Here is a 26,294-nt window from a genome sequence, read left to right on the forward strand (position 1 = left end):
TAAGTAAGAGGGATTCGTTGCATTCCTGTGTAGTTTGCTGGCTGCACAATAAACTCACACAATGAATTTCAGGCTCCAGTGGTTCTCTTTTAAGCTCAAAAATCTTACATTTCTCTTGAAGAAATTTCTCTGAGCACCATTCTACCTAAGCAGCATGTCAGTTGTACCAAGACTAAAAGAATCTCCTCGAAGTGGATGTCTCCAGCCTATCTTAATTAATGGTATATGCATTATGTTGGTAAATGTTTTTTTTCTAATTTGACAGTACTTTTTCCTGGAGTTTACTAAAGAGTGTTGTAACATGTAAGCACTCAATTTTTATCAAGCATACCTTATTCAAACCCATCCTCTCCTACCCAAGCATTGCGTTACCACCAAATCCGCTAGGTCTTGTCTATGCTGGAATGTCACCATAGATTAGTTCCCTCACTTTATTTGCAGTGACTTACCTATATCAAATTGAAATGCATCTGTGCAACTCTGCTATGTCAGTCTAAGATACTTTCCTTGTTAATCATTGCATCCACAACTTTATGCTTGTTTGAATTAGCTGCTCAGCATTATAAGCATTTATCTTGTGGTGCAGTGTTAAATCACTCAGGTCTATAATTTTCAGCATGCTGTGGCACATTTACAAGAAATTACAGGAATCCTGGGACTGAGGTCAAGCGAGCAGACTCCTAGGAGCCTCATATCCCCCCAGCACTGCTTCCCAGCTGCTTTCCAGCAGCCCAGAAAGTGCAACACAAAAGCTCCATGATTTGGAGAGTCATTGGCACAAGCTGGACGGCAGATGCAAAATTCTCATCCTTAGATTTGGCCCCTTGGTTTCCATGGATCAGAATCTTCCACATGGCATCACCACATGCAGCACCTTGCAGGGCATGAGGACTCATCCCAGTCCTCATTTTTTTGTTGCCCCCAAAGCTGCATGGGCTGTTGAAATACCACCTGAGCTGACCGGCAATGCAGTGGGCCAAGAAGGAAAGCTGCCCGTGCAGCGGGAGGGCAGGGTGGGAACCCAGCAGTGATGCCAGGCGTGAGACTGCAGATGGACTGGAGGTAATAGGGAATGGGGGCTCATGCCCTGGGAGCTTCCCCTAGAACACAAGGACATGTTCCCACATCCCAGGAAGGACAAAGACTTGTAGGAGCGAGGCCAGAGGAGGCTACCAAGTCAGTCAGAGGAATGGAGCACCTCTCCTAAGGCTAACAGAATTGGGATTGTTCAGGCTAGAAAAGGATTCAGGGTGACCTAATTGTGGCCCTCCAGTAACTGAAGAGAACTTACAGGAAAGATGGGCCAAGACTATTTACAAGGGCACACGGTGACAGGAAAAGGAGGAACAGATTCAAATTGAAAGAGAGTAGGTTTATATTAGATATTGAGTGGTGAGGCACTGGAACATGTTGCCCAGAGTTGTGGATGCCACATCCCTGGGAGTGTTCACGGCCGGGCCGGATGGAGCTCTGACCAACCTGGTCTAGTGAAAGGTGTCCCTGCTCATGGCACGGGGGGTGGACCAAGATGATCATTAAGATCCCTTCTATCCCGAGCCATTCTAGAATCCTGTAATTCTAAAACTCTGTCATTCAACGATTCTGTGATTCAGGACAATTAACAGAATTAAAACAGCCGTTTATTTAATTCAGCATGATGAAAGCTGAGCACAAGCAAAGGTTTACCAAGGGAAAGAAGATCACCCTTGCTACCACGTCGGCCTCCTCCTGCACAGGCACTGTGCCTGTGCTCCCCATAGCGCCGTGCTTCCCCCCAGGAATGCCGTGCGTAGGCTGAGACCTCCATGGACTCCCGGGCCACCCCCCCGGGGGCAGCAGCGGCAGGGCAGAGCCGTGAGGGGCCGCGGCTCCCGCCCGCCCTCCAGGGGAGCGCGGCCAGAGCGCGCGGCGCTCCCCTCCGCCGGGTGGCGGCTTGGCCTCGCCGGCTGCCGTAGCGGGGCCGGCGGGGGCCGGGGCCGCCCGCCCGCGGGACTTCCGTGCTGCTGGCGCCGGGCCGCGCCGCTCGGGGCCCGCCATGGCGCAGCACGGCCCCAGCGTCACGCTGTCCCTCACGCTGCCCATCACCTGCCACATCTGCCTGGGCAAGGTAATGGCGCCGCCGCTGCCCGGCCCTGCAGGCCGGGGCTGGATGCGGGGGGCAGGGAGGTCCGGCCGATGGCGGCAGCTCAGGGGCCCCGTCGCGGCTCGACGCTCTGACCCTCGCCGGGGTTTTGTCTTTTAAGGCTCTGCGGCTCCGTGCGGGGAAGGAAATTGGGATGTGCGCCGTTCCCGGCAGCGGCCGAGGCTTGCTGGCACCCTTGGGATGTTGGGAAGCGCGCGTTGTCCCGTCACGAGTGTCCTGGGAGGTGTTGAATGGGCCTGGGGGGCCCCAGGTATGCGGGTGTGCAGCTCCCGAGGTGCAGGTGTTGACGTTTTGGGGTTTTCTCCCGTTACCAGTAGGATACTCTATTATAAAATGCTCGGGGAGCTTGTGTTTGAGTGTGCTGCTGTGTCGTGGAGGACAAGTGAAACAAAGAGGGGGTGTATAAGCAAGCAGATTTTTCAAGTATTGAGCAAAACTGCAGCAGTCTGGAGAAAAAGTTTCCGTTTCCTCTCTGGCCTTTTCTCAGTTCCTTTTTCTTTTCCCTCGGGAAGCAGAGGGCTCTTGCTAGTCTGTTCTTCTCTAAAAGCCCCAGAGCTAATTTCATGGCTGTCACTAATTGCTTCTCAAATTCTTTGCGCATTCCTTACTACTCTTTTTTTTTTTTTTTTTTTTTTTTTTTAATCTCGTTTTCTTTTCTTAAAGCACAACAATAATTACAAGGGGAGAAGTAGCCTTTTATGTTTGTACTCTGGCGTTTATTGTCAGGTTTGTTTCTACCTCACCTGGCCTTTCCTCCCAGACCTTATCTGTTGCAGTGATAACAAAAGAGCAGGCGCATAGTAGGTGTGTAGCGCTGGTAGTGAAAGTAGTCAGACGTCTCCCTTTTCTTAAGTTTCATAATTCTGACAGTGTGTTACTTTGAGCAACCACCTTTATTCATTTCTTCTTTTTTTTTTGTGGAAGCTGAGCAAGATTTCCTGGCCGTTGTCATGTTACTTCTTTTTCTATTTATCTGTCTAATGAAAATGGAGTAGAACCCAAGTGTACTCTGTATGTAATGCAGCGTGGATACCTTCCACTCTGCAAAAAGTGGGAAGAGTGACAAGAGGAGAGTGAAATCAAACTGACAAAGATATTTGCTATTTGAATCCGTTCCTAGTTACTTTCTGATCTAAGCACTTAACAGTTTGGTTAGGTGTTCATTAGGTGTTCATTCATATCTTGCTATAAAGCCACTATTTCATACTTTCCTTCCTTTTTAGATGTTCCTGAGTTTGTACTGGAAGAGGCTTCCACCCTCTTCCTTGCTCTCTTGCACTGAGATAATACATTAACATATATAAATGAATTGTGAATCTATTGGTGATGCATGTAATAAAGATATTTGAATGCTCTCATTTTTAGACATGTAAATCTGTTTCAATTTTAACAAAGCTGACAACTCTGATTGCCCTTTCTTTTTAACAGACATCTTTGTCTCTAGCTTGGAACTTCATTGAAAATCTTCACCAGAAAAACACATTTTCTCAGGATTAAGTTTTAAGTATGTTTAGCCTGTATTAGGGAAAAAATCTTGTCATTTTTTATTACCTTTTAGGGGAGAGCAGGGAGTATCATGGACGGTTGACATAATACTGATACTTTTGTGGTTTATGGCATAGACTTCAAATCAAGAGAAGGCCCACCCTAAACTCAGTTTATCTCTTGTTATCCCTGCAAAGTTTGCCAAGGTTTGACTGCAAGATAGAAACTATTCTCTGTGCATTATGGTAAGAGGATAAAAAAGGAAATGTTGAAGAGAAATTCTTTCAATGAGTTGGCCACTCATTGTTTTTATTGGACCCGAAATCTTGGGCAGCAGATGTGCAAATAACCATTTAAAGTAAGAGTGAATTGCTTGGAACAATTTCGTGTTTGTTACCTGAATATTCTTTTGGTACGGTCTGGGCTGTTTTCTAACATAGCTGCAGTTTTTAATTAGATAGCAGATCAGAAGCCATCTGCTTCAGACTGTTTTACTTGTCCCAGAATGTCTGGAGGTCTCTCTTGTTGGTTTTGGTGTCGACAGGTTGCTTGGGCTCGAGACACAGGTCTGTGTTGGTTGAAACAGTGTAGGATGTCTGGGATTGGTTCAGTGGTGTGTGATTTTCCATGTGCCTGCTCCTCTGTTAGTGCTGCCTGCAGGCCCAGAAGTGCCTTCAAAGTGAAGCCGATGTGTACAAGATTGGATGTTGATCTGTATAGGAACGGCATTATGTTGGAGGGGAAGAATTAGGAAATTGCTCAAAATCACCAAGCTGATGAAGCCTTCTGAAATAAACTGTAGTCTTTCTAGATATGGTCAATGAATGAAATGGAACTGTGCTGTAATTCAAGTAAAATGCTTTTTTAGTAGTAGGTATGTCCTGATCCCCCACCCCCTGGGCTTGTCACAGTTGGTGGGAGGGGCAGTGGCAGCACCAGCCATCGTGTGACATTTCAATAGCGGCTTTTGCTGTTCTGGTGTGCTTTGCTTTGTGTGGATCCTGAGCCAACTAAAGTATAAAATCCCAGCCCTGAAATGAAACTTGTTAAGGTGTGTAAATCAGAAGCACTGTACCCTGGAGAGTAATAAACGTGACTTACTATTTTGCTAGAGATACGGAGTAATCATTCATGTGCAAGAAGTGTGATTCTGTGTCAGGTTTGGGGTAACTGAGGGTCTCCTGCTCCCCGGGTGGAAAACCTGCACTCATGAAACGTCTTTTCCTGTTTGGATTATTTTATATTATTCTGCTCTGTATCTTATCATCACCATCCATGTAACTATTCTCAGGCTGCTTCAGAGTAAGAAAGAAGTACGGCTAGAGAAAAAGTTTTGGGGTTTTTTTTTCCCCTGCTAGCTGCAGGTGAGAAGGCTCTTTCTCTTGTAAAAGAAAGTAATAACTAACAAGATTTTTTTTTTAATTAGAAATAATGGAAATTGTAATATTTAAATGTTACCAAAGCATTGGTGTGCTAGTGCTTGCAATAAACATAAAAAAAGTCTTCTTAATTGGAAGTAAAAGTTCAGTCTCTCTCTGTTCATACCTTCAGTAACTTGAGTTTCTGTTTATGTATAGATAATTCCTTTAACTCTCAGGACTGTCAGATTGGAGGTCTTAAAAATATTGTGAATCCTATAAGGTAACAGAGGCATAGAGAATGAATTGGAGAAGAAGGTGACAGATCTGGGCCTTAATTCATATCCATGAATATTTCAGTTGTTAAACAGTTGGGTTTTAGCTCATAGAGTGCTGATCATATGGGTACAGTTACTACAGGACATGTCTGATCTGTTGGCCTAAGTGGTTACTGACTGTTCTTTCCAGCTGCTTGCTTTTCCCTGCCAGCATTTCATTTTTTCTTTTTAGTTTGACTACTTTACTAATAGAATGAAAGAGGAATATCTTGGAGATGATGAGGAACTCCATTTAAAGATGAAGATTCTCTTGAACTTGGGTTTTGAGTGCAGTATGGTAGAATTTAAAGTAATATATATTCTGATGTGTCTAAAAATACATTTCTTGGAAAAAGACGGGAGTGAAGGAAAAACAACTGTTTTAAGACCCCTAACACAAATACTAATGTTAACAAGTAAGAGATTTGAGAATGTATATTACAGTAAGCTGTAGCAAACTGCAATAAGGAATAAAGTCTTTTTCTTCTTCGTCATTTTGGTCCCTCTATGCACATATACTTTCAAACAGGGTTTATAGTTAAATGACAAGAGAGAATAGTGCATTGTCATTAATATTTTCTAAAAGTTTGTTTACCCTACTGTTTTGGAAGGGGAGGAAAAGCTTGAAAGAATCTGTGTCTGATTGGAATATTTAATCCTTCAGTTAGCTGCTCCATTCTTGGGTAATGATTTATTTAGTAGCAATGCATATCTAGCAGGAGACTTGAATTAGTGATTGCTGGTTCACATTTCAGCTCTGTGGTTTTGGCCCTGATCCTTTTAAAAGCTGATTTCCATGAAGCTGATTATCCGCAGGCTAAAGTTAATCTGTAACACTTTAAGTTCCAATGATACCTCTTCCACAGCAAAGTGTTGAATGGTGCCAGTAGAGATCCCTCGGTGCCTCACTTTTGAAGAGGTACCTACTTTGGTTGTGTTCTACTTTGGGAGGAGAATTCATTTCGCTGGAGTGGCTGGCTGTAGTTCATGAAGGTTGTGGGGTAAAGGAAAGGTGCTGCTGCTGCTCTGGTTATTAACAAGGAAACAAGGACCTTAGTTCTGCAGAAATTGTTACAGCTTATTAAAAGAGGGAAATCTGGTCTTGTGAGTCAGGAGGTTGCTCCTAGCTAGCCCTGCAAAACAACCTCACTTTCCTGCAAGACCAGACTTGCAGTGAGAGATGGGGTTGTGTATTTTCGTATTTTGTCACTTGAAGGAGTTTTAAGATATTCATAGAGTCTGTTTTTTTTTTTTTTTCCTTTTTATTTCCTCTTTAATGCTTAAAGGTCCGTCACCCAGTTATCTGTGTGAACAACCATGTTTTCTGTTCCATTTGTATTGAAGTGTGGCTGAAGAACAATAATCAGTGCCCAGCTTGCAGGATTCCCATCACACCTGAAAATCCCTGCAAGGAGATTATAGGTAAGGACAAGTTTAGGCTTTGAAATAACTTTCTGGTATTTACTGCTGGAGGAGATTGCTTTGAGTCCAGAGATGTCTGGATACCTTTTTTTCTGTATGTTTTTTACCAACATCTAAGGAAGAATTATCTTTAACCTTGTAGCTATTAGGGATGTTACTGGAAAGTTCCAAAGACATTGTGTATATTAATGGCTAGATTATCCAAACACAATAAGTACCCAATTGCTCTAATGATTGTTTTGAAATCTTGGTTGGATGGTGCCTTTAACTGAAAAAATGCATTTTCACCTATACATTGCAACCTGTTAACCTAAGAGACCAGCATTTAGCTGAGAAGTAATGTATTTCAATCCAGAATCTTGAATGAGTATGTGGGTTTTTTTACTTGTTGTTTATTTGTTTTGTTTTGTTCATCACTTCCTCCTTTTCTTTCTTTATTTTTAAGAAAATTACTCTTAGCATAGAAATAAGATGAAGCTATAGCAACTGCATGAGGCTCTTAACTTCCCCAGAGCTAGGAAATACTGCAGTCTTTATTTGACATAAATAAATAAATAATGCTATTTCATTCTAAGATAAAAATTTATCTGAATAATCTCACTTTAAAAACTTACAGTAACTTGTGCTGATTAAATGTATGCTTGATACCCTGCCCCTTTCCTTCAACTTTATTTTATTAGTATGGTCTTAAATAACATAGGATTCTGTTAAGGAAAAAACAAAGTTGTAACATTTTCTTTCTGCTGTGAATCAAGATTTTGACTTCTAAACATCACTAGTAGGTACTCAAGTTGAATCTGTTTTTAAAGTGAAAGGACTTTAAATCTTCCGTGGTAGCCAATTGGTCCAATATTAGATGCATTTGTAGTTGATAATATGAAAAATTGTATAACGTGGATTACTAGGGTTGAATTGACTGAAAATGAAACAGTATCAGTGCTTCTTTCATCCTATTGTTGCTTTAGGAGGAACAAGTGAAAGTGATCCTATATTTAGTCCAACAGTCAGAAAACACCTACGTAAAACAAGGCTTGAATTGCTCCACAAAGAATATGAGGTAAGGACAAGGAGGAGTGTTGTGACTTTCCAGATGAACTGCAGCTGTTAAACTACGACATACAAAATTTTGCATTGAGCCCTGCTGTTTTTAATTTGAGGAAAGGTGTATACTATATCTGCATGAAATTCAGTTGCATTAAAATGCCACCTTTTGACTAAGGTTACAAGAGAGCATTTGCTGGTGCTTGAAGCGGTCCCACTGAAGTCACAGTAATAGTCTTTCTAGGCAACAGGCAGCCAAGTAGAGCCAATTCTTTAGTTTTGTGGGAATTCGGCCCCCAGGTGGTATGGCAGCATTTTCTTTATGCATATTAGGTGTGGGGAACTTCTTGTTTTGTCTTCAATACAAACACTTTCTGACATTTTCTGAAACAATTCTCTGTTGCTCAGAGAGACTAAATGCTCAGAGAGACTAAATAAAGAATATTGCTCACTGTAACCTTCTGGCATAGGTTAATTTTTAGCATTATTGTTTTATTGTTTTCTGAAAGTGAGTAAATGCTTGAAAGCAGAGCTGAATACTCCAAATTCCCTTGGGAAGAAGATGAAAAGGTGTTAATAAGAAATGTGCTTAGTTTGTTTCCTCAGCTGTTGTTTCCTCAGTAGCAGCAGTGTGAAGACATCACATATTTTTGAAGGAAACCTGTCATGGGGAGGAGAATGAGGGAAAGGAAATGGACTCTCTCTATATCCTTAACACTGGGGAAGTAAGAGCTATCTTTCATGACAAGCTTGCCCATAGCTCAGGTTCTTTTAGGCTCTCTGAGAGAAGGAGTAAGGATAAGACGCTTCCTGCCTTTCTGTTGAATCAACTAAAAATTCATACAGCTAGTCATAGGATAACATGAATTTCTTCTAAAAAACCCGCTTAATTTAAAATTATTGTTTCCATGCTGGGGGCAGCAGCGGGCATGATTATTTGTGAAAATATGCCTTGGATTTAGGTAAATGCTATATATGGCCTCCTTAAGTAGTGTGACCGTGAACAACTCATACCCTTGAATTGATAAACAGTGTAGAAGACATGTTTACAGGATGAATTATTTCTGTTATCCCTTTAACAACAGGCTTTGGAAGGTTTTTGCTTCCCTGTGGCTTCAGATTGATACAGCCAGGAGCTTTGTTCTTTACATTTTGAGAGTCTTCCCTAAGATGTTGCTGCTTTGGTGTAGCTGGAGCAGCCTTTTCCAGGCAGTGTTCCGTCCGTTTTGAATTTGGAGACTTTCAGCATCCTAACATGTGACATTTCAGAATAATATGAGAGAAACACTCTTAAATAACAGCAAATGAGTCAGCAGAGGACGACCTTAAGAACACTCTTGATATACAGGAAATCCTCCCACAGAGTGCCCTAATAATAGATTCATGTTGCTGAATGCTTTGAAGCTCTTGGTCTGCCCAACTGTTTGTTCAGGGTCCTTTATGTAGTCAAGGGATTCCCTGCACTAAAACCTTCAGTATGCTTGAGTGTGCAGGTTGATTAAAATCCTGCCTAAAGCACAGTACATAAGCATACTTAGAAATATGTGTAAGCAAAGGCATGCATCTGGGCTTGCCAGAACTCATGTTTCTAAAGTGCTGTGGGAACTTGCCAGTATTATTTAATTAATCTCACAAATTATTTTAATTCCTCTGAATTTCTGACACCTTTAGGATGAAATAGAATCCCTGCAAAAAGAAGTAGAAGATCTGAGAGGTAAAAACCTCAGTTTACAGATACAGCTGAAATCTCTTCTGGATCCTGTGGCATCAGTTTTGCCTTGCCAAAATGAGGAAACTAGCCAGTCAGCAAATGAAGCAGATACCAGTGGCCCAGAAACCCCAGAAGAATGGAGCAAAAAGCTGAAAACTGCCAATGATATGTGCGAAAAACTGATGGATAATGTGGAAAAGCTAAGGGAGGTAATAAATGTAACAAACACATTTCTTCGGCAAAAAAAATGTTTTGTGTTAGTTAAATGGGAGTAGAGCTACCATGACCTTCAGATACTTCATAGATCTAGAAGAAGGAGGAAAAAAATTGAATTCCAGTGACTATTGGTATATCATAGTATTTCCATATAGCCCTTGTAAGTGTCAGATGTTATTGCCTGTTCTAGTGACTCTTTTCTGTGACTCTTATTCAACTCCTCTGTCACTCTATGACTGGGTAATTGGATTATAGTAGCATTTGTCGACAGTATTGATGACCAGATTTTTCAGGCTTGCCATAATCTATATAATATATCTATTTTGCAACATTCAGTGGGCAAACACAGTACAGTTGGCTAAGGCAGATTTTGCACTATTGCCCTCCCTACTAGCCGATATTTTTGGTGCAATTTGCTGAGACAGAGTAACTTGACCCTTTGACCGAAAATAGACAAGCTTCAGCATTTTCTGACCAGAATATCCTTTACTGGAAACCTGCAGACTTTTTATACATCTTGATGCAATATAGAAGTAAATCTGATGCTGAAGAAGCAAATATTAAGAAGATAGGCATCTGAAAATACCTCTGAATAAAAGTATCTTGCAAAATATACCTGCAGGCACAAGTAAGACCACCTTAAACATTGAAGAAGAATGAAATTTCAGATTAACTTGAAATCAAGGTGGAAAAACTGGACTTGTATTTATTCAAAATGCTGCCTTGATTTCTTCTATGAACAATACTGGGTTACTTCCTGCAAAACTGAAACATGGTGCATTTAGGACTTTTAAAAAGTTTTTAGCATTAATAGTGTTCACACTTTTTCTGTGCTATAGACTTGGAGGCACACATTGTGCTGTTCTGCCATTTTGTTAATGTGACACTTCTAGGACCCCAGGAGCTTCAGATTCACTTGTAGATGGCAAGAGAGGATTTCCAGCAAGAAGTTGTTGTCTGCCTGTATTTTTCTTGGGTTCTTTTTATGAAGATAATCTGTACTGCCTCTTTTTCTTTTTTTCTCTTTCTCTCTTTCTTTTGGGATGACTAAGCTTTTAACTTTTTGCCTAGGTAAGTAAAAAGAACACTGTAACAGGAAATGAAGAAGGGGTTTGCTTGGATATTTTTTCAGTATAACTTTAGCCTTAGCAAGAAAAGAGATTTAAGCATATGAACTCTCTAAATTTGGTGAAGAGTTAGAAAAAAAATAGAGGCTTAGATAGGTTTTAGGGAAGAATTCTGAAGCTGTTGTCATAGAATCATTTAGGTTGGAAAAAACCTTTAAGATCATTGAGTCCAACACTTTTTTCCTATGTCACTTGTCCAACAGATACTCAATTCCATAAGTACCTAAAGTCAGTTGGCTCTGGCAGACCTTGTCTCACTTATCAGCATGCACTGCCCATCCCCATTCTGAACAGCAAGACCTCTTTCCCACTCACACACTGTCTGGAACCAGAAACCGTCTCATCCCTGAAAATAACTGACCCAGGAGTTTCAACCAGACAGCACTTCCCAGTTAGACAAGATCCCTCAGTAAATGTGGTTGCCACCACTTTCTTTTTCAAAACTAGACTGAATCAGGAAATAGCAACCACCTTTATCATTTAATGTTCTAGAGCAGACAAATACAGGAATGCCCAAAGTAGGCATTATTACTTTGAGTGGAGTCATAAAATCTACAGGAGTGGTGAAACAAACTCCATAGGAGAAAGCCTAGACTAAGTACACTCATTAAAAATGCATTAATTACATGAACTCATTAATGTAGACGTTGTGCTGTAAGTGGGGGTCCCTTGCAAATTACTGACTTGGAGGGTAGAGCACTAGAAAAAGAAGGACAGAAGAAGGACACCAGAGGGGTTCAGTCCTGCCTTGCCATGTGTCACATGGATGCCTTGCCTATCAATGGTACACAAGTAATGAAGTTTTTTACTTGATTATGTAGCTGGGGGAAGTGTGTTTTTGGAAGGAGAGGAAGGGCTTGGCCATGTTTTCAAATGGTTTGATGATGCTTTGGAACTGAACGCTCCTGAATTCTCATTCATTGCTTTCAGGATAGTTTTTATTGCTTTTATTTTTTAAATACCAAGTAGTTGACATTCAGTCTGGGGCTCACCCTTCCTTTCTTTGCCGCAAGTCTCTAGTTATTCTTTCTGTACTTAGGAATATTGTGGTGTTGGGGATGCAGGGTGTTTGTTTATATTTTTCTGCTCCATATCTCCTCCCCCTCACCTGGAAAGATTGCTAGGGATATTTGTATGAGCATTTAAAGTTCTCTGCCTCTCTTCTTGCACTGTTTCATGCTTCTGAAAAAGTACATTTCACTCCTGAGCCCAGCTGCACAGCTCTTTCTTCAGATCTAGCTCTAGATCATACTTTTATTATGCAGTAGAAGCGTTATCTAATTGAGGCTATGAATTACGAGTCCTGGACTAGTGGTGCGGTTTTTAGCATAGGGAGATTGAGCAGACTCTAGGAAGTGCAAAGAGTGTATTCTGCTTGTTAGGATAGTGGCATTCATTGTTCTGAAACACGGTGGCAGGAAAACTTCATATAGAGAGAAGTGTATTGTTAACAAGGGTGTCTGCTGAGCTGAGAAGAAGGAATTGACCTCAATTCAAGGAGTAAGAATGGTTGTGAATCAGGAATCTTAATCAGAATGTCTTGGAAGAAAGTGAAGAAAGACTGCAAATAGCTTGTCGTAATGGATTTGCATCCACAGGACAACTATGCTTTAAAAACAAGCCAAAAATCCACAAAGTAATCTTGCTCTAATTTGGAATGGAGGAAGCTGTTCAACATTAGTTTTGCTGATACCTGCACATTGTAATGTTAATGTACTTAATGTATTTAGTCATGTGGAAAAAAAACATGGAATTGCCATTAGTACATCTCCTTAATGACTTTCTGTGCTAACTAACATAGCTGTGTTTATTTCCCTAGATAGGACACTTGCAATGTATTTTGGGAATATAAATAAAAAATGTCTGTTCGCTATTCAGTTTTGCAAACCATTTCCCATGGTGATTTTTAAGTGGTGTCCCTGTCTGAAGGCTGTTTCCTGCCTGCACATTTCTAGTTTTGTCTCTTTAAAAAGGAGAAACAGCTTGTCCTATAAATATTAGAAGTCATTTCTCTTTCACTGTATACTTATTTTTTTCCTTTTCTTTTCCTTAGGCAAATAAGAAACTGAGCATGGAAAACAATAGCCTTTTACGAGAGAATTTGCGACTAAAAGCTGAAGTTGATAGTAGATCACCCCAAAAGTATGTGAATATTTTAAAAGCTACTATCTTTTATTTATAGGTTGTTTAACTGTTGTAGGCCTGTTTAACCTCAAACTGTGTTGATGTACATGGTGTTGCATATGTGTCTCCAGGTAGACTTTGGAATTTTTATCCTCATGGAATTAGGTGAAAAATGAAACTTACAAAATAGCAGCAAGTGGGTGAGAAATGCAACTTAGAGAATCGCAGCAAGTCCACAGTGAAGGAATATGACTTGACTACAAGTGCTGTTCCTTTGTTACGTGGCCAGTGTTGAAGTACTGGATTTGTATTGAAACACTGGATTTGTATCTGGGCAACATATGCAGAATTGAGCTTCCGCAGCATGAGAACATTCTAAGAACTGACATCGGTGTTTAATACTCTGTTTTAAATAGTTATAATACCAATGACAATACCCGCAAAAAGCAAAAACTTCACCATATTCATTAGAGCTGTGTTCCAAGGTAACTCTTCTTGGTAGTACTTTGTGAAGCAATATATTGATATTTTTAAAGTTCTTTTCCTTTCTTTCATTGGTTTTCTACCTTTCTTCTCTCATTTGTTTAGATATTAAAAAGTTAATAGCTATATTGGCCAAAGGTTTTATACAGAGCTTTGAGGAAGGGGATTGGGAGGCACCTGTGTAAAGTGAAAAGAAAGCTCTCTGGATTTTGTTCTAGTTCTGGCAACACACCTGCTGGAAGAGAAAATTCATCCTTGTAGAAGAGCTTACTTGCCACACTGCTTGTTATTAGAGACAACAGAAAAGAAGATGGATGATCCTTGTGCTGTGGCTACATGAAAGCACATTCTGCCCTGAAGACCCCTAGTAAGATAGAGCTCTGTTTAAGGCCTTGGCAATGGCTTCTATGGCATGGTGTATCTTTTCCCATTAGACTCAAGAGTGAGTTAGCAAGGATGGCAAACTTAAAAAGTAAATAGATACAAATAAATAAATCCTAGAAAAGACCAGATAATCTAAATTGATTTCTACTTTTCTGCTCCCCAGTGGAGACAATTTCCCTTTCTTCTAGCTTGTGCATGCTTTACTATGGTTGCCTGAAACAATAGCCTGTCACTTTCTGCTTTAGAAGCCCAGATATAGCCAAATGTTATTAGAAATTGGACAGTGTCAGGGTCTGACTTGCAATCCAGATGCCCACTAGATTGGCCTGTCTGTGTCTCTGCTATTATTTTATTATTATATTTTTTTTAGTCTCCCGAACAAATATCACATCCTGCCTGCCTATTTGGAATTATCTTTGGCCTGTGATAACTCTAGAGCTATGCATGGGCTTTAGGACATTAATTGAATCAGGCTTGAACTGTGCTAGGAACTGTTCAAACGCTTCAGGAGTTTTTACTTCTCTACCCTGATTCTGCTGTATTGAGTCTTGCCTTTCCTTTGAGCCCAGTGGTGTGCTATAAGAATTTAAGTACATGCAAGGAAAAACTTGTCCTGAAAGAAACCCCACAGCACATTAAATTTTTATTAATCCAGCCTATACCCATTCATTCTGCGTCACATCTTAAAGATTGAATTTGTCCAGGTCGTCTAGATATGTATGACTTGAGAGAAAAAATAAACTTGTGTTTATTTGGTTTTGCTCTGCACTCAAGAATCTCCAGTGACGGTGGTTTTCTGAAGTCATAATGCTTAGAACTGGTACTAGACTACAAGTGAAGTCTTGGTAACACTAACTAGAGCAGTAAAACTATCTTCTGTCCTTAAACATCTTATATGAATACCTTGCAATACCTTTTTTGTTGTTTCCTTTTACTTGACACTTCTAGCACAATGGCCAGTACCAGTTCTGCCAAATTGCTATTTAAAAAGTTACTTTCCTTCCTCATTTTGCATTTGTGCTGTTAATGTCCCCTTTCAAAGTGTGGAAATTAACCCATTTATTGGCTTTCTTTAGATTGATGTTTTGATGCATATCAAACTCCATTCTTTCAAATCCCAGGTACATCCTTCAGATGGTGAGAAATCTCTCCTATCTTAATGTTGTTAGCAGAATTTTTAAATTAACTTTCATCATTGTGGTCATTAGTCTGGTCAATATCCAGATCAGACCTAACATGAAGTCATTTTTTTAAATATTCTTTCAGCTCTGATGGCAAACTGATAATATTTAAAGGGTCTTTCAGCTAGGCTTCACACTTTGAACAGGGCTTGCAATAAATGTTTTTTTTAACTTGCCTATAAAATCAGAATTGAAGACATAAGCATCAGAGCCCAACAATGTCACTAGAATTAAGTTTCTGTGCAAGTATGTGGATTTGCAAGTATAGTTGTTCCTGTGTGCTTTATTCAGAAGTTTTCAGAAGGTAATTTTTGGAAAAGTGTCTGAGTAGGTCTCAATGCAATTTAAAATAGCTACTGAATTGGATTTTTGCAATTTAGTGTCACCACTATTGTTTCATTTTTTATATATTTCTTAGCTTCAGATTCTCAGGTATGGATTCACACTTAAACAAATAACTAAAGTAACTAAATAAAACTGGTGTCAAAGTATTTTGTAAAGGTTTTGTCAGTATTCAGTCCCTATATATCCCAAGTGTAGTTCATTTTGTGCATGATGACTTTGAAGCTAAATGGCACAACCTAAATTGTTTTAGTGGACTTTGCTTTACAGAAGAAGGAACACTAATGGCAGGTGAATGATCCCTTTCTAACACAGACTCTACCTCTTACATCACCGGGAAAAATATAATTAGCCTCCTTCAGTGGTCAATAAAAAACTTTCCTTTTATCATAGACTTGGATTGTTTTTCCTTTGTTCTTATCCATTAAAACCTGCTGGAAAATGTCATGTATGTCAATAAAATCGTTATTTCAGCCATGTCAGGAATTTTTATACATTTTTTTAAACTGATGATGCTGATTTATTGATTAGCTTTCTATTTTTTCCTCAAAACATTTTTGAGACTAGACCTTCACCAGAATACCATACCATCATCTAATTGGGACACAGGTCTAAAAGGCAAATGAGGGCAAGTTTCCAGCTCTGATTCTTACCAAAGACCTGCATTAGTCTTCCATTTCTCAGGCAAGTCAGACTGATTCGTGGCTATTGTTTGTTTTCTCTTTACCTTTTCTCCTGATGAATTTTCAGCAACTTCCATTTTCCCAATACAGAGCAAAAAAACATCCGCAACTTAAGTTTTGCAGGATAATAAAGCCCTATTACTTCCAGCTCTACTTGAAATAGAAAACCGTTAGGTCTACTGGCAGGGCACAGTGGATCTAAAAGCGTTTTTGGCAAAGGGATGTTTGCTTTTTACCTGAAGGATAATAACTAGCAAGTCCATCTACTCCAGGGTATAGTGTATTTTATGAATGGTTAGATTCAAATCTGTTTGAACCAGACTTCTAGGCTTCCTAGGAGTCTTTTCCCTAAATATTTAATTCCTTCTGCCAGTTAAAATCCCAGTCTGAGAAACTATCTGTAACATGCATAAAATTGTTTCATTATCTTTGTTCTCTGGTTTTGCAAGTTGTTTTATTGTTGCAGTTTAGGGAGGGAGGAGCAGTTCTTCAGTTTTATTGTTTATCTTGTCTTGATTTGTGACTTCAGGTACACTGAAATCTAAACCCATTGACCTGTTGACTTTCTTCATCATTCTTTACAACATTAAATTTTTACCTAACTCAAATATTTCTACACATACCAAAATACAAAATTCAATGTGCATTTCACCAGACCTATAAATAGGCTTCTAAAAACCTGTGTCCAGGACGCAGAGGGTAAGAACATTTTCTGTCTTTCCTGGTAGAAAACTGGGCTATAGTCTCACCTCTTTGCAAGTTTCCTGGTCCAGAGGAGTGACCATTTTCGAAGACTAGCTGCAGTGTGGCGTTAAAAGTAAAGTAGAGGAAAGTAGCATATAATAGCCTTCAAATGAGCTCTGAGTTCTTGAGTCATAGCATTAGATCCTGAGAAAGTGCCCACTTCAGTCATGAAGATCTAAACCTTAGGCAGATGTGTAAAGACATTAAGATCACACTCTGGTTTTGTGAGTTTTCCAGTAGGTTTGGGTTTTTTTGTTTGTTTTTTTTTTTTTCAGTAGTTCTGAAGTAATTCTTTCTAGCTTTTGCTGTTTGCTGACCCTGGTAATAATCTGCCTTTCTTACATGGAAAACTGTTACACTATGACACGAAATAACTCACACAAGCAGGCTAGATGTAAAAGGAAAGAAAAAGAACTAAAAAAAGCAAACTTTATTTTCTGACTCTACTATATATACAATAGCAAAAGTGACAGTGGATTGGAGGGTGAAACTGCCACCTCTCCAACCACACTGGTCTAACTAACTAATTCTATCAATTCTCTCCACCCACAAAGAAGAATGCAAAACAATCATTGTTTATATGAACAGTATGAGAAAATTCAGTAGAAATATGTAACCATCAGAAGGCATAGAAACTTTTAGAAGAACTTTAAAACTCTCAAAAGAACAGGGCCGCAGAAAACCAGTGATGATTCATTAATAGATGTGAAAATGCTTGGAGAGGCTTTGCATATTTATCTAAATTCAGCCAATTACCTTCATGAAAGTGGAAGCTCACGTCAAAGAATGTACCTGACTTGTCTGTTCCCAGTGGACAGTATGTCTTGACTTTTTGTGGATTTTGGGGGTTTTTTTCTTGCTAGGAATAGACCCTCATCTGGCAGTAATGTTTTTTTTAGTTCTGATGTCTATGCAAATATGACACACTTTTAAGACAGTTGTATGAAACCTGGGATGCTGCCAAGATGTTTCTGCAGATCACCTTTCATAGGTGATATAGAGGGGAATTGCAGAACTGGTACAGCTGGTACATGATACCACCAAAGAACTGTAGAAACTAGTAGGTCTTTCAGCTGGTTTGTTCTTGAATTTCCTGCATTTCTTCCCATCTAACTGCAGAACCCAAGGGAAAATGTGTATCTAAATGATGGGACTGGGTTTGGTTGTACACTCTGGCATTGCCCTTATCTCAAACTGTAATAAGCCCTGAGTGTACCTTGTCATTTTCCACTTTTCACCCCTTGTGGGATGAATCCTGAACTGCAGGGTGGTCCCCAACCTGGGCTATCAGGTGATTAGAATTGGAGGGTCAATTTCCATAGCACCCTTGCAGCCCCAGTCTTCAGGAAGTGGTTATACAAGAAAAATGGTTGTTGCAGCTGCTTGCTATCCAGAAAGAGAAGAGTTTGTATGGGGTTGTGTGGTTTTAAACTGACTCAAGGGTCAACCAGACAGACGTGCTGCAGATAGTGGTCACTGATGTGTAAAATAAAACCCTAAAGCTGAATTTTCAGAACTGATAGGTAAGAAGAGAAGGAAGAAACAACTGAAAAATTTGTTCTTCAACTTCACAAACAGTTTCTAAATGGACTTCTGAAGAAGTTGTTGTGGTTTAACCCCAGGCAGCAACTTAAGCCCCACCCAGCCTCCCACTCATTCCCCTCTCTGGGCAGAGAAGCAGAGAAGTAAAAGTGAACAAACGCATGTGTTGAGGTGAAGACAGTTGAGTAGGGAAAGAAAAGCTGTGCACAAGCAAAGCAAACCAAGAAATTCATTCACCACTTCCACAGACAGACAGGTGTTCAGATGTCTCCAGGAAAGCAGGTCTCCATCTGTACCTAACAGTGACTTCAGGAAAGAGTCACTCAGAATAATACTTTACCTTTACTTCTTTTCCCAGCTTTTTATTCTGATCGTAATGATTTAATGGTCTGGAATATCCCTTTGGTGTGTTTGGATCAGCTGCCCCAGCTGTGTCCCTTCCCAACTTCTTGTGCACCCCCAGCCTTCTCACTGGTGGGTTAAGAGGCAGAAAATGCCTTGACTCTGTTGCAAGAACTGCACAGGAGCAGCTAAAACATCCCTGTGTTACCATCATTGTTTCCATCACGTATCCAAAGCATAGTCCCATAGTAGCTACTGTCAAGAAAAGTAACTGTATCCCAAATAAAATCAGGATGGGAATACTCACACATAACTGAGGGAGCAGTTGTGGAATAATGCCAAGGAGGGTGACTCCAGCAATGTGAGTTCTTCTTGCTCACTGTAGGTGAGAATGACTGCAGCTTTCTGATTTGTGTCAAGTCAGAATCATGCTGGGACAAGAAAAGGAACTCTGACCAAGGAAAGGTCCTGAAATACGAGCTTGAAATGTTCATCTAGACATCCAGTGTCACTTCAGACACTATAAAGTATCCACTACATGTTTCTGAGGCTGGTAGCTGTGATACAGCCTTCCAAAGTGATATATGGGGGCCAGCAGTTATGTAAAAGACTTTAGGTGATGTAAAATATTGTTAGGTGTCTGTGTTAAAGGATCCAAATCCCACCTGAAATGTGTTCCTGTTCACTTTATGGGTGATGATTCTGTTTTTCTGGGCTTGCAGTTTTCTATATGAAGGATGTACTTGAAATGCAGTGAGATCCAGAGTTGTAGGTTCAGTGATACAACTAAAGACGCTAACACTCAAAAGTCTGCCCATGTGTGAGGATATGGCTTTCCTTTTGGTATATGTGTGCTCTTTACCACATGCATATTAAATACCTTGACTTCTACCGAAGAATTCATCTCCTTGTTACCAAGCGTGAAATAAATACTTCAGGAAATATAATTTATCTGGATTGTCAGGTGAAACTTAAATTTATTTTCATGTAACTGTATTGCATTCTGTTATCATTGTCATAAGACTATAATTTTTTTGCTATAGCAGGGCTCACTGTACATCTGAAGGGAAAAAAAAAAAAAGTCTCTTATGAGTGGTTTGGTTTGGGGAGATGGGGAGGGTTCTGGTTTCTTTAACCAAAATATGAATGTTTTCAAACTCTCTTCTGGCTTGCTAGATCAGTCACTAAAGCACCTATATCAGGAGTAATTGCCTGTCTTAAAAATCTATGTCCTTGAAAATTTGGGAAATAAACGTATGCAAGTCTTTAAGCAGGAACAGAAAGCAACTACTGTTCTAATGCCTAACTGCAGAAGAAACTTTGTAGGCAGCTTGTCATATGTTACATTTCTGAAAACCAAAATTCCCAAGCACATCCCTATGCAACAATTAACATATTAGTGATGCTATTTGCCTTTGAACAACATACTGTATTTTTTTAACCTGAGGACACTTGTTTTAAAAGTTACACTTGAGAATACAGTGCTTCCTCATAAGCAAATCTCAGGCTGTCACTAATGCTATTTGCATTAAATAAACATATTACACCATTCTTCCATTAAAAAGGAATTACCAGGTATGCATATAAATGTAAACATGTTTTAATTTCTATGTCAGCATGTCTGTTAGAGGAGACTTCAGAAAATCTTCCTTGTTTTACAAAAGCATTTTTCCCTTTCACTTGGCTATTCAGCTAAATTGTATTTTTGCATCATCTTTCTACCTTTTACTAAGGACTGTAGGGTTTGCTTCTGTAAGACTGTGTGAATAAGTCTGTTAGAGAAAGGCAAAATAAGTACCTCTGGATCACCTTAGGAAGTGGGAAAGCTCTTGCTTGGGCCCTGCTGTGCTGCAGTGACTCTGTCTGTATCAAACTAAAATCTGTGTTCCTTTAACTGGAGGAGGAAATAAACCAAAGTGTGTTGTATATAAGGATGCTTATTTCATGTAACCCCCTTCCCCTGAAAATATAATGGAAACATTCTTGGGCTGTGATTCTGCTTTTACCTAGTTTTATAGGGGAGAGAGAAAGTCTTCTATGCCTTTTTTCCTATTTCCCTCTTGTGTGCAGCTAGAAATGGACCAACTGCTATAAGCAGTTGGGAAAACTTGTTTTCCAGAGAGCAAGCAAATGAAAAATTTTCTATCTTCTTTTTTAATGAACGTGAAGATAATTGGGTAGAGGTCCTGTGGAGGTGAAGGGGTCCTTGCCTCCATTGAGTTGCAGTCCAGCTACCTTCTTTTGGGGAAAAAAGAAATCCTACTAAATGTAAAACTTCTATGTTGCCATTTCTTGTCTACAAGGAAGTGAGTGGTACACACCAAAACTGTGTGAAGCTTAGGCTGATCTGATTTAAAAAGTGGTCTGTTAGCTGTGACAGAAGTGGCTTAGACTGTTGTGTAAATCTTACCCATCACTGAATCATCTACACTAAAGTCTTTGGAGTTCTTTAAATATGCAGAAGCAGTTTAACAGTGAAATAGATCAGTAGATCTGATCACTCCTGCCCAATATTTTGAGGCTTATGATAGCCCTTATTGCTGTCCCCAGCTGTCCAGTTAATTGTATTGCAGTTGTCAGCATACAGCAGCTTCCTGCTGCTTCAGGCTCATGACTTAAAGAAACAGAATATGGTTTGATTGTTTGCTGGAAATGCATGCATGGATCCATGGCTGTTTCACCAGCATAGTTGGAGGCTACAGATATACTTCCTTCAGATTTCACTGATCCGAGGGTTGCAGTGGGAGCATTTTGTGAAGAGGTGAGCTGATGGAATGGGGAAATGGAATGTAAATTCAGTGTGACTCTGAGGGAGGGACAGGCAGACAAACAAAGAAAAACGTAGAAATTTTAGCAGTGTTTGTGCTGAAAGAGTAAATAGAAGCCTGTGCTGTAACATGGAGCTGCAAGATGGAAAATGGAAATTCAGTGTAAGCCCACATACAGAATTGTCCTTTCTTTGTGATATAAAACCTTTTTTGTCAGAGTTGTAGGGTGGATGCAGGTCCTTCCCTCCGTTCTAATAATATCAGAACTTTAATTATTTTTCTTTCTGTAAATTGAAAGCCTTGGATGGAGCAGGGAATTCCCTGGTGCCCTCCTGTCAGTGACAGGTTAGAATTAGGGCATATAGCTGAAACCTTCACCTGCCCTCTGGGGAAGGTCAGTCTTGAAAGCTGGTGGAGGATGAGCGGAGGGCAAGTATGTATCATGGAAGTTGAAAATGTGCTCAAGCTGGAAACCCCACAAGCAGACAACTTTCACAAACCACAAGCAGTGGTTTTTTGTATTGGAGTCAAGACAGAAATCAGATTGTTCTGGTTGTAAAGCTCAGAGAAACAAGTAACTCAAAGTAAGTGGATATGCCATCCACAGGATGGGTGAAGAAAAGCTGTTATCTAGCAGAAACATAATTGAAATTGTCTATATAAGTATTTAAACCACCTCAAAGGAGTAATGCAATTTCAGCATTTCATATCAGCATTTTGTTTTTGACAAGGTGACATTGTGAAAGAAATGTATTGTAAAACACTGCTGTACTGTAGGAAAATGATTGAATGTAAATATTTCAAGATGTGGACCACTGTTCAAATGTTATCATAAATCTTTGCCATTGTTTTAGGGGATAATTCTTCATGCATATTTGAATTGAATTGATAGAACCAGCCCCTGGAAGGGTAATCTGCTTGTTATTGCCTTGCTACCACTAATACTTTAATTTTGACTTTTCATGTATCACCTCCACCTGTATGTTTTTTGTGATGATTTCAGTATTTTTTTTTCACAACTAGCAGAGAGGAGTTCTGATTTTTGTTTTCAAATTAACAGAGTGTTTAATAGCTTCATTCTGTCTTGAAAAGAGCTTGCAAACCTTCACAAGAATGCCTTTTTCCATATTAATATTTTCTTCCTTTTTTTTTTTTTATTGCAGGTTTGGTAGGTTTACAGTAGCTGCACTTCATTCCAAAGTGGAACAAAGTGAACGTGAAATGAACCGTCTGAAAAAAGCACTGGAAAGAAGTGATAAATACATAGAAGAAATAGAGTGTCAGCTTTTACAGCTGAAAAAGGCAGGCAAAGGAAGCCAGACAGTGAGTGCTGTTAGTGAGAGAGTGCTTTCCACAGATGCTGAAGGAGGTGAGAGCAGTGAAGATACAACATGTTTGAAAACCCAAACTGAAGAGAAAAAGGCTTTGAATACCAGTCAAAGTCCTGACAGTCTTGAGCAGCTGACAAGTGATGGAACTTGTTTAAGCTCTTCTAGTCAAGATGGCTTGAATAGCTCAAATACCCAGTGTGCCCCAAAGAAAGAACTATTTCCAGGATGTCACGGGGTTCTCCTGGATGAAAATAATACAAATATGGATGCCTGCTTAGAAGACCAGTGGAATAAAATTGAGGAATGCACCCCATATAAAGATGAAAAACTTTATGATCTTCCACCACCATGCACTCCTTTTCTGTCTCTCAGTCGCCTTCAACTGAACCCTCCTGATGGAAAAGAAAATGCAAGAAAACCATCAACATTCCTGAGAAAACTGAAATTTGAAGAGTTTCATGACACTTCCGATGCTAGCAGCAAAGATTCTTCTGAGCACAGCACAAGCAGCTGTAATAGTGAAAAGAAGCTAAACTGTTTTACTGCAGGAAGATCAGGGGTTTGGGGCACCTGCCGAACAAATTTTGCTGAGAACTTAGATTTTGATGGATCAGAGCAAAATTCAGTAGCTGGTCAGTCAGAAGAGACAACGGCAAAGTCCAGTGATAAAACAAGTTCTTGCTTACCTAAGAGGTTGCATACTCTCTGCTCTTCCGAAATGAACCGCACAAGAACCTCCAGTGAGGCCTCTATGGATGCTGCCTACCTCGATAAAATTTCTGAGTTGGACTCAATGATGTCTGAGTCAGACAACAGCAAAAGTCCGTGCTATAATTTCAAGTCCTCTGATCTTGACGGTTCTTCAAAGTCAACAGAGTGCGCTAAACTTCTGAATGGAACAGAGGAGAATCTGGAAGAGATGAATGAGGAGCAGAGTATGAAGTGTCCAGAGACAAGTGATCTGGTAGCTGACAGAACCGGCTGGAAACCTGCTATGTTTTCCAACCTCTCCCCGTCTGACATAGATATGAATGACCACTTTCCACTGTTTACAGGCCAAAATGTAGTGGCTACTGATGCCAAACCTCCAAACTCTTTATTTCAAAGGGACTTTTCCCCAAATGTACTGTTCAGTAACTCACAAAGGTTATTTGATGAACAGAAGTTTGGTTCATGTTTTTTAAAGATGTCATCTGATCTGCAAAGTCAGATTAATCCTCCTTGGGTGTCTTCCTTTACAGCTGAAAGGAAAAATAAAAATGTCAGTCAGTCAACCAAGAGGAAAATTCAAAACAGCCTTTCCAGTGCTAGTCCATCAAAAACCACCAAAAACTGATTCTGCTTAGGAAATCAAACGTGACTCAAAGTTGTAAACCTGCAAATGTTTAATATTTACAGGTGAACTTAATTTTCAATGACTTCCATGTAGTTCTGATCCTGTCGTTTTTGACTATGTGAAAACTGAACATTCATCTGCCCATTGCAAGCTCTTTCGCAAGGAAGAACCATTCCTGATTCTTTCTTTTGACTGGGCATTTTATTTACCTGGGGGCTTGGGAGTTTTTGATGCTCTTTAAGTTATCAGATTACGTGCTCTTCCAGTTGTGAGCACAGCTAATGGCTCCTTGACAGTTCTAAGTGGTCTTGTCAAATTAGTCATTTATGTAAGAATTAAAGATTGTATTTCCCATTCCTAAAGATTACACTTCGTGCATGTAAGCCAGCTACTGGCCATATATCCTATGGATTTGTGAAATTGCTATAAATTAATGTCAATTTTGCCAAAAAACTTGCCTCCCAGAGGAAATGTTCCTGCTTAGACTATTTCATAGCACTGTACTGTACTGAAACTCTTGTTTTAAGTGGGTGTAAGGTAGCAGCCCCTTTCTTTTCAGGGTCAAAGCACTTCAGTTAGAAAACATCACTTTTAACACTGCAATTATGGCTTGTCTCTTTTTGAAGTTAAGCACAATTTTTAATTTAGTTCCCAAAAATCACTGTTATTCTAAATGTGTTTAGTATGCCTGTAGAGACCATAAAAATGGGTTTGTATGCTAATGATTTGTTTACCTAATGTGCACTGAACATCTTACATTAATACTGTACCATTTTACATTAATACTGCATGCTTTTCTATGTGAATTGAATAAAACATGTTATAAGCACTGTAATCCTTCATTTTGCCTCAAATATTGAATTAGCAAAAAAAAAGGGGGGAAACTTTTTTTTCCCTAATTTGGAAAATACATATCTAAGTTTTGTAAAGCATAAATCTGAGCTTATTCACAAAAATACTTTAAAATTAATTTCCCTTCCTCCTCCTTGTTAGACATAGTACCATTCTAGTGTCAGCATCAATACAGTTGATGGAAATGGCTTTCGGCCTCTCTGGAGGTGACTCTTCCAGAAAATATTGCATAGGTCAACATAATGTGATGGCCTGCTATGGGCAGGAGACCTAATTAAGCAGCAGAGCAAAATTGGTTTCTTTGCATTATTGTGTTTTAAGTTTTTTTAAGGCCATAATTAATTAAAAGATGCAGTGGTTTTTTTCTTTCTATATAGGACTCTGATGGCATTTCTTAGAAACAGACGTCCTTGCTTCATCAGTACCTATGATATGAAAAATCCATACACTGCCTTTTGTCCCTTTGAAAAGTGTGATAGCCACTTGGAAAATTTCAATGGACTGGCTCGTCTTGTAGAGTTAGGTTCTGTAAGCTGTTTTTTTGTTGCTCAACTGTAAGCTGAACAAGAACTACACCTCCCATTGTGATGTGAGCATGCATTTGTGCAATTGATGTGTTCATTCTAAACTGGGACTTTTCTTTTTTGAGCTTTAACAAAAAATCATCATTCAGGCCATGCATGCAAGGACTGTTTTGTGATGACAGGCAGGATGGCATTGTCCTTGCATATACTGCTTTCACTATACCTCCTGAATTTTTAATCTTCACTGAAAAATCTAGTTGTTCAATTTTAATATATTTTTCAGAAGTTAGGGAGCTCTCAAAACCATCTGGAAATTACCTGTTACTTGATTTGACAAGTTTTACTGAAAGTCAAAAAATCGCTGCCTTGCTTAACTCTTTGGCATAAGAGACAGACACTTTATTAAAACATCCCTGTGTTGCAGAGCAATCACAAACACACACTTAAGTGCTGTGTGTTGTAGGTTTGTTCCATTGTGATGTGGGGGGAGTGAATTTATGGGCTTCATTTTACATTCTGATTTTTCATGTTTCACTTCCAGTTACAGAGGCATGAATACAACTGATGTCATGCCTGAAATCAAACTAGGATAAAGGAGATTTTTTCATGTTACTCATCCTTTGAGCAGGAACACCACATACAGGCTTCCTTTTCAATACAGATGTTTTGACCATACGTGTCTTGCAGCTTGAATGGATAGAAGAGCCAAGCCTAAGGTTAAAATGCTTGTATTCCTCTTGGCTTAAAATTTGGTAGTGTGATCAGTGGAATATCAACTCCAAAATTTCAACTATATGTAATGATTGGGGTTTCTTCAGGTATAAATTTCTCAGCTTTA

The 26,294-nt window shown here is 39.6% G+C and overlaps 1 protein-coding gene across 1 annotated transcript; it reads left to right on the forward strand.

The window, feature by feature from the left end:
• The first annotated feature begins 1,985 nt into the window (after positions 1–1,985).
• On the forward strand, positions 1,986–24,915 carry OBI1 (ORC ubiquitin ligase 1). The gene is made up of 6 exons (XM_053936375.1): positions 1,986–2,107; positions 6,590–6,725; positions 7,691–7,782; positions 9,438–9,686; positions 12,874–12,962; positions 22,577–24,915. The coding sequence occupies exons 1-6, from the start codon at positions 2,036–2,038 to the stop codon at positions 24,078–24,080; spliced, it is 2,142 nt and encodes a 713-aa protein (XP_053792350.1). The 5' UTR covers positions 1,986–2,035; the 3' UTR covers positions 24,081–24,915.
• The last annotated feature ends 1,379 nt before the right edge of the window (positions 24,916–26,294 follow it).

The sequence above is a fragment of the Vidua chalybeata genome, chromosome 2, assembly GCF_026979565.1.
Source record: "Vidua chalybeata isolate OUT-0048 chromosome 2, bVidCha1 merged haplotype, whole genome shotgun sequence".
Lineage (NCBI taxonomy): Eukaryota > Metazoa > Chordata > Aves > Passeriformes > Viduidae > Vidua > Vidua chalybeata.

Excerpts from the sequence above, each read along its gene's own strand:
- OBI1 (XM_053936375.1), top strand. The coding sequence starts at position 2,036 with ATGGCGCAGCACGGCCCCAGCGTCACGCTGTCCCTCACGCTGCCCATC. Across the intron at positions 6,726-7,690 it reads TCCCTGCAAGGAGATTATAG|GAGGAACAAGTGAAAGTGAT; the intron begins GTAAGGACAAGT and ends TTGTTGCTTTAG. Across the intron at positions 9,687-12,873 it reads ATGTGGAAAAGCTAAGGGAG|GCAAATAAGAAACTGAGCAT; the intron begins GTAATAAATGTA and ends TCTTTTCCTTAG.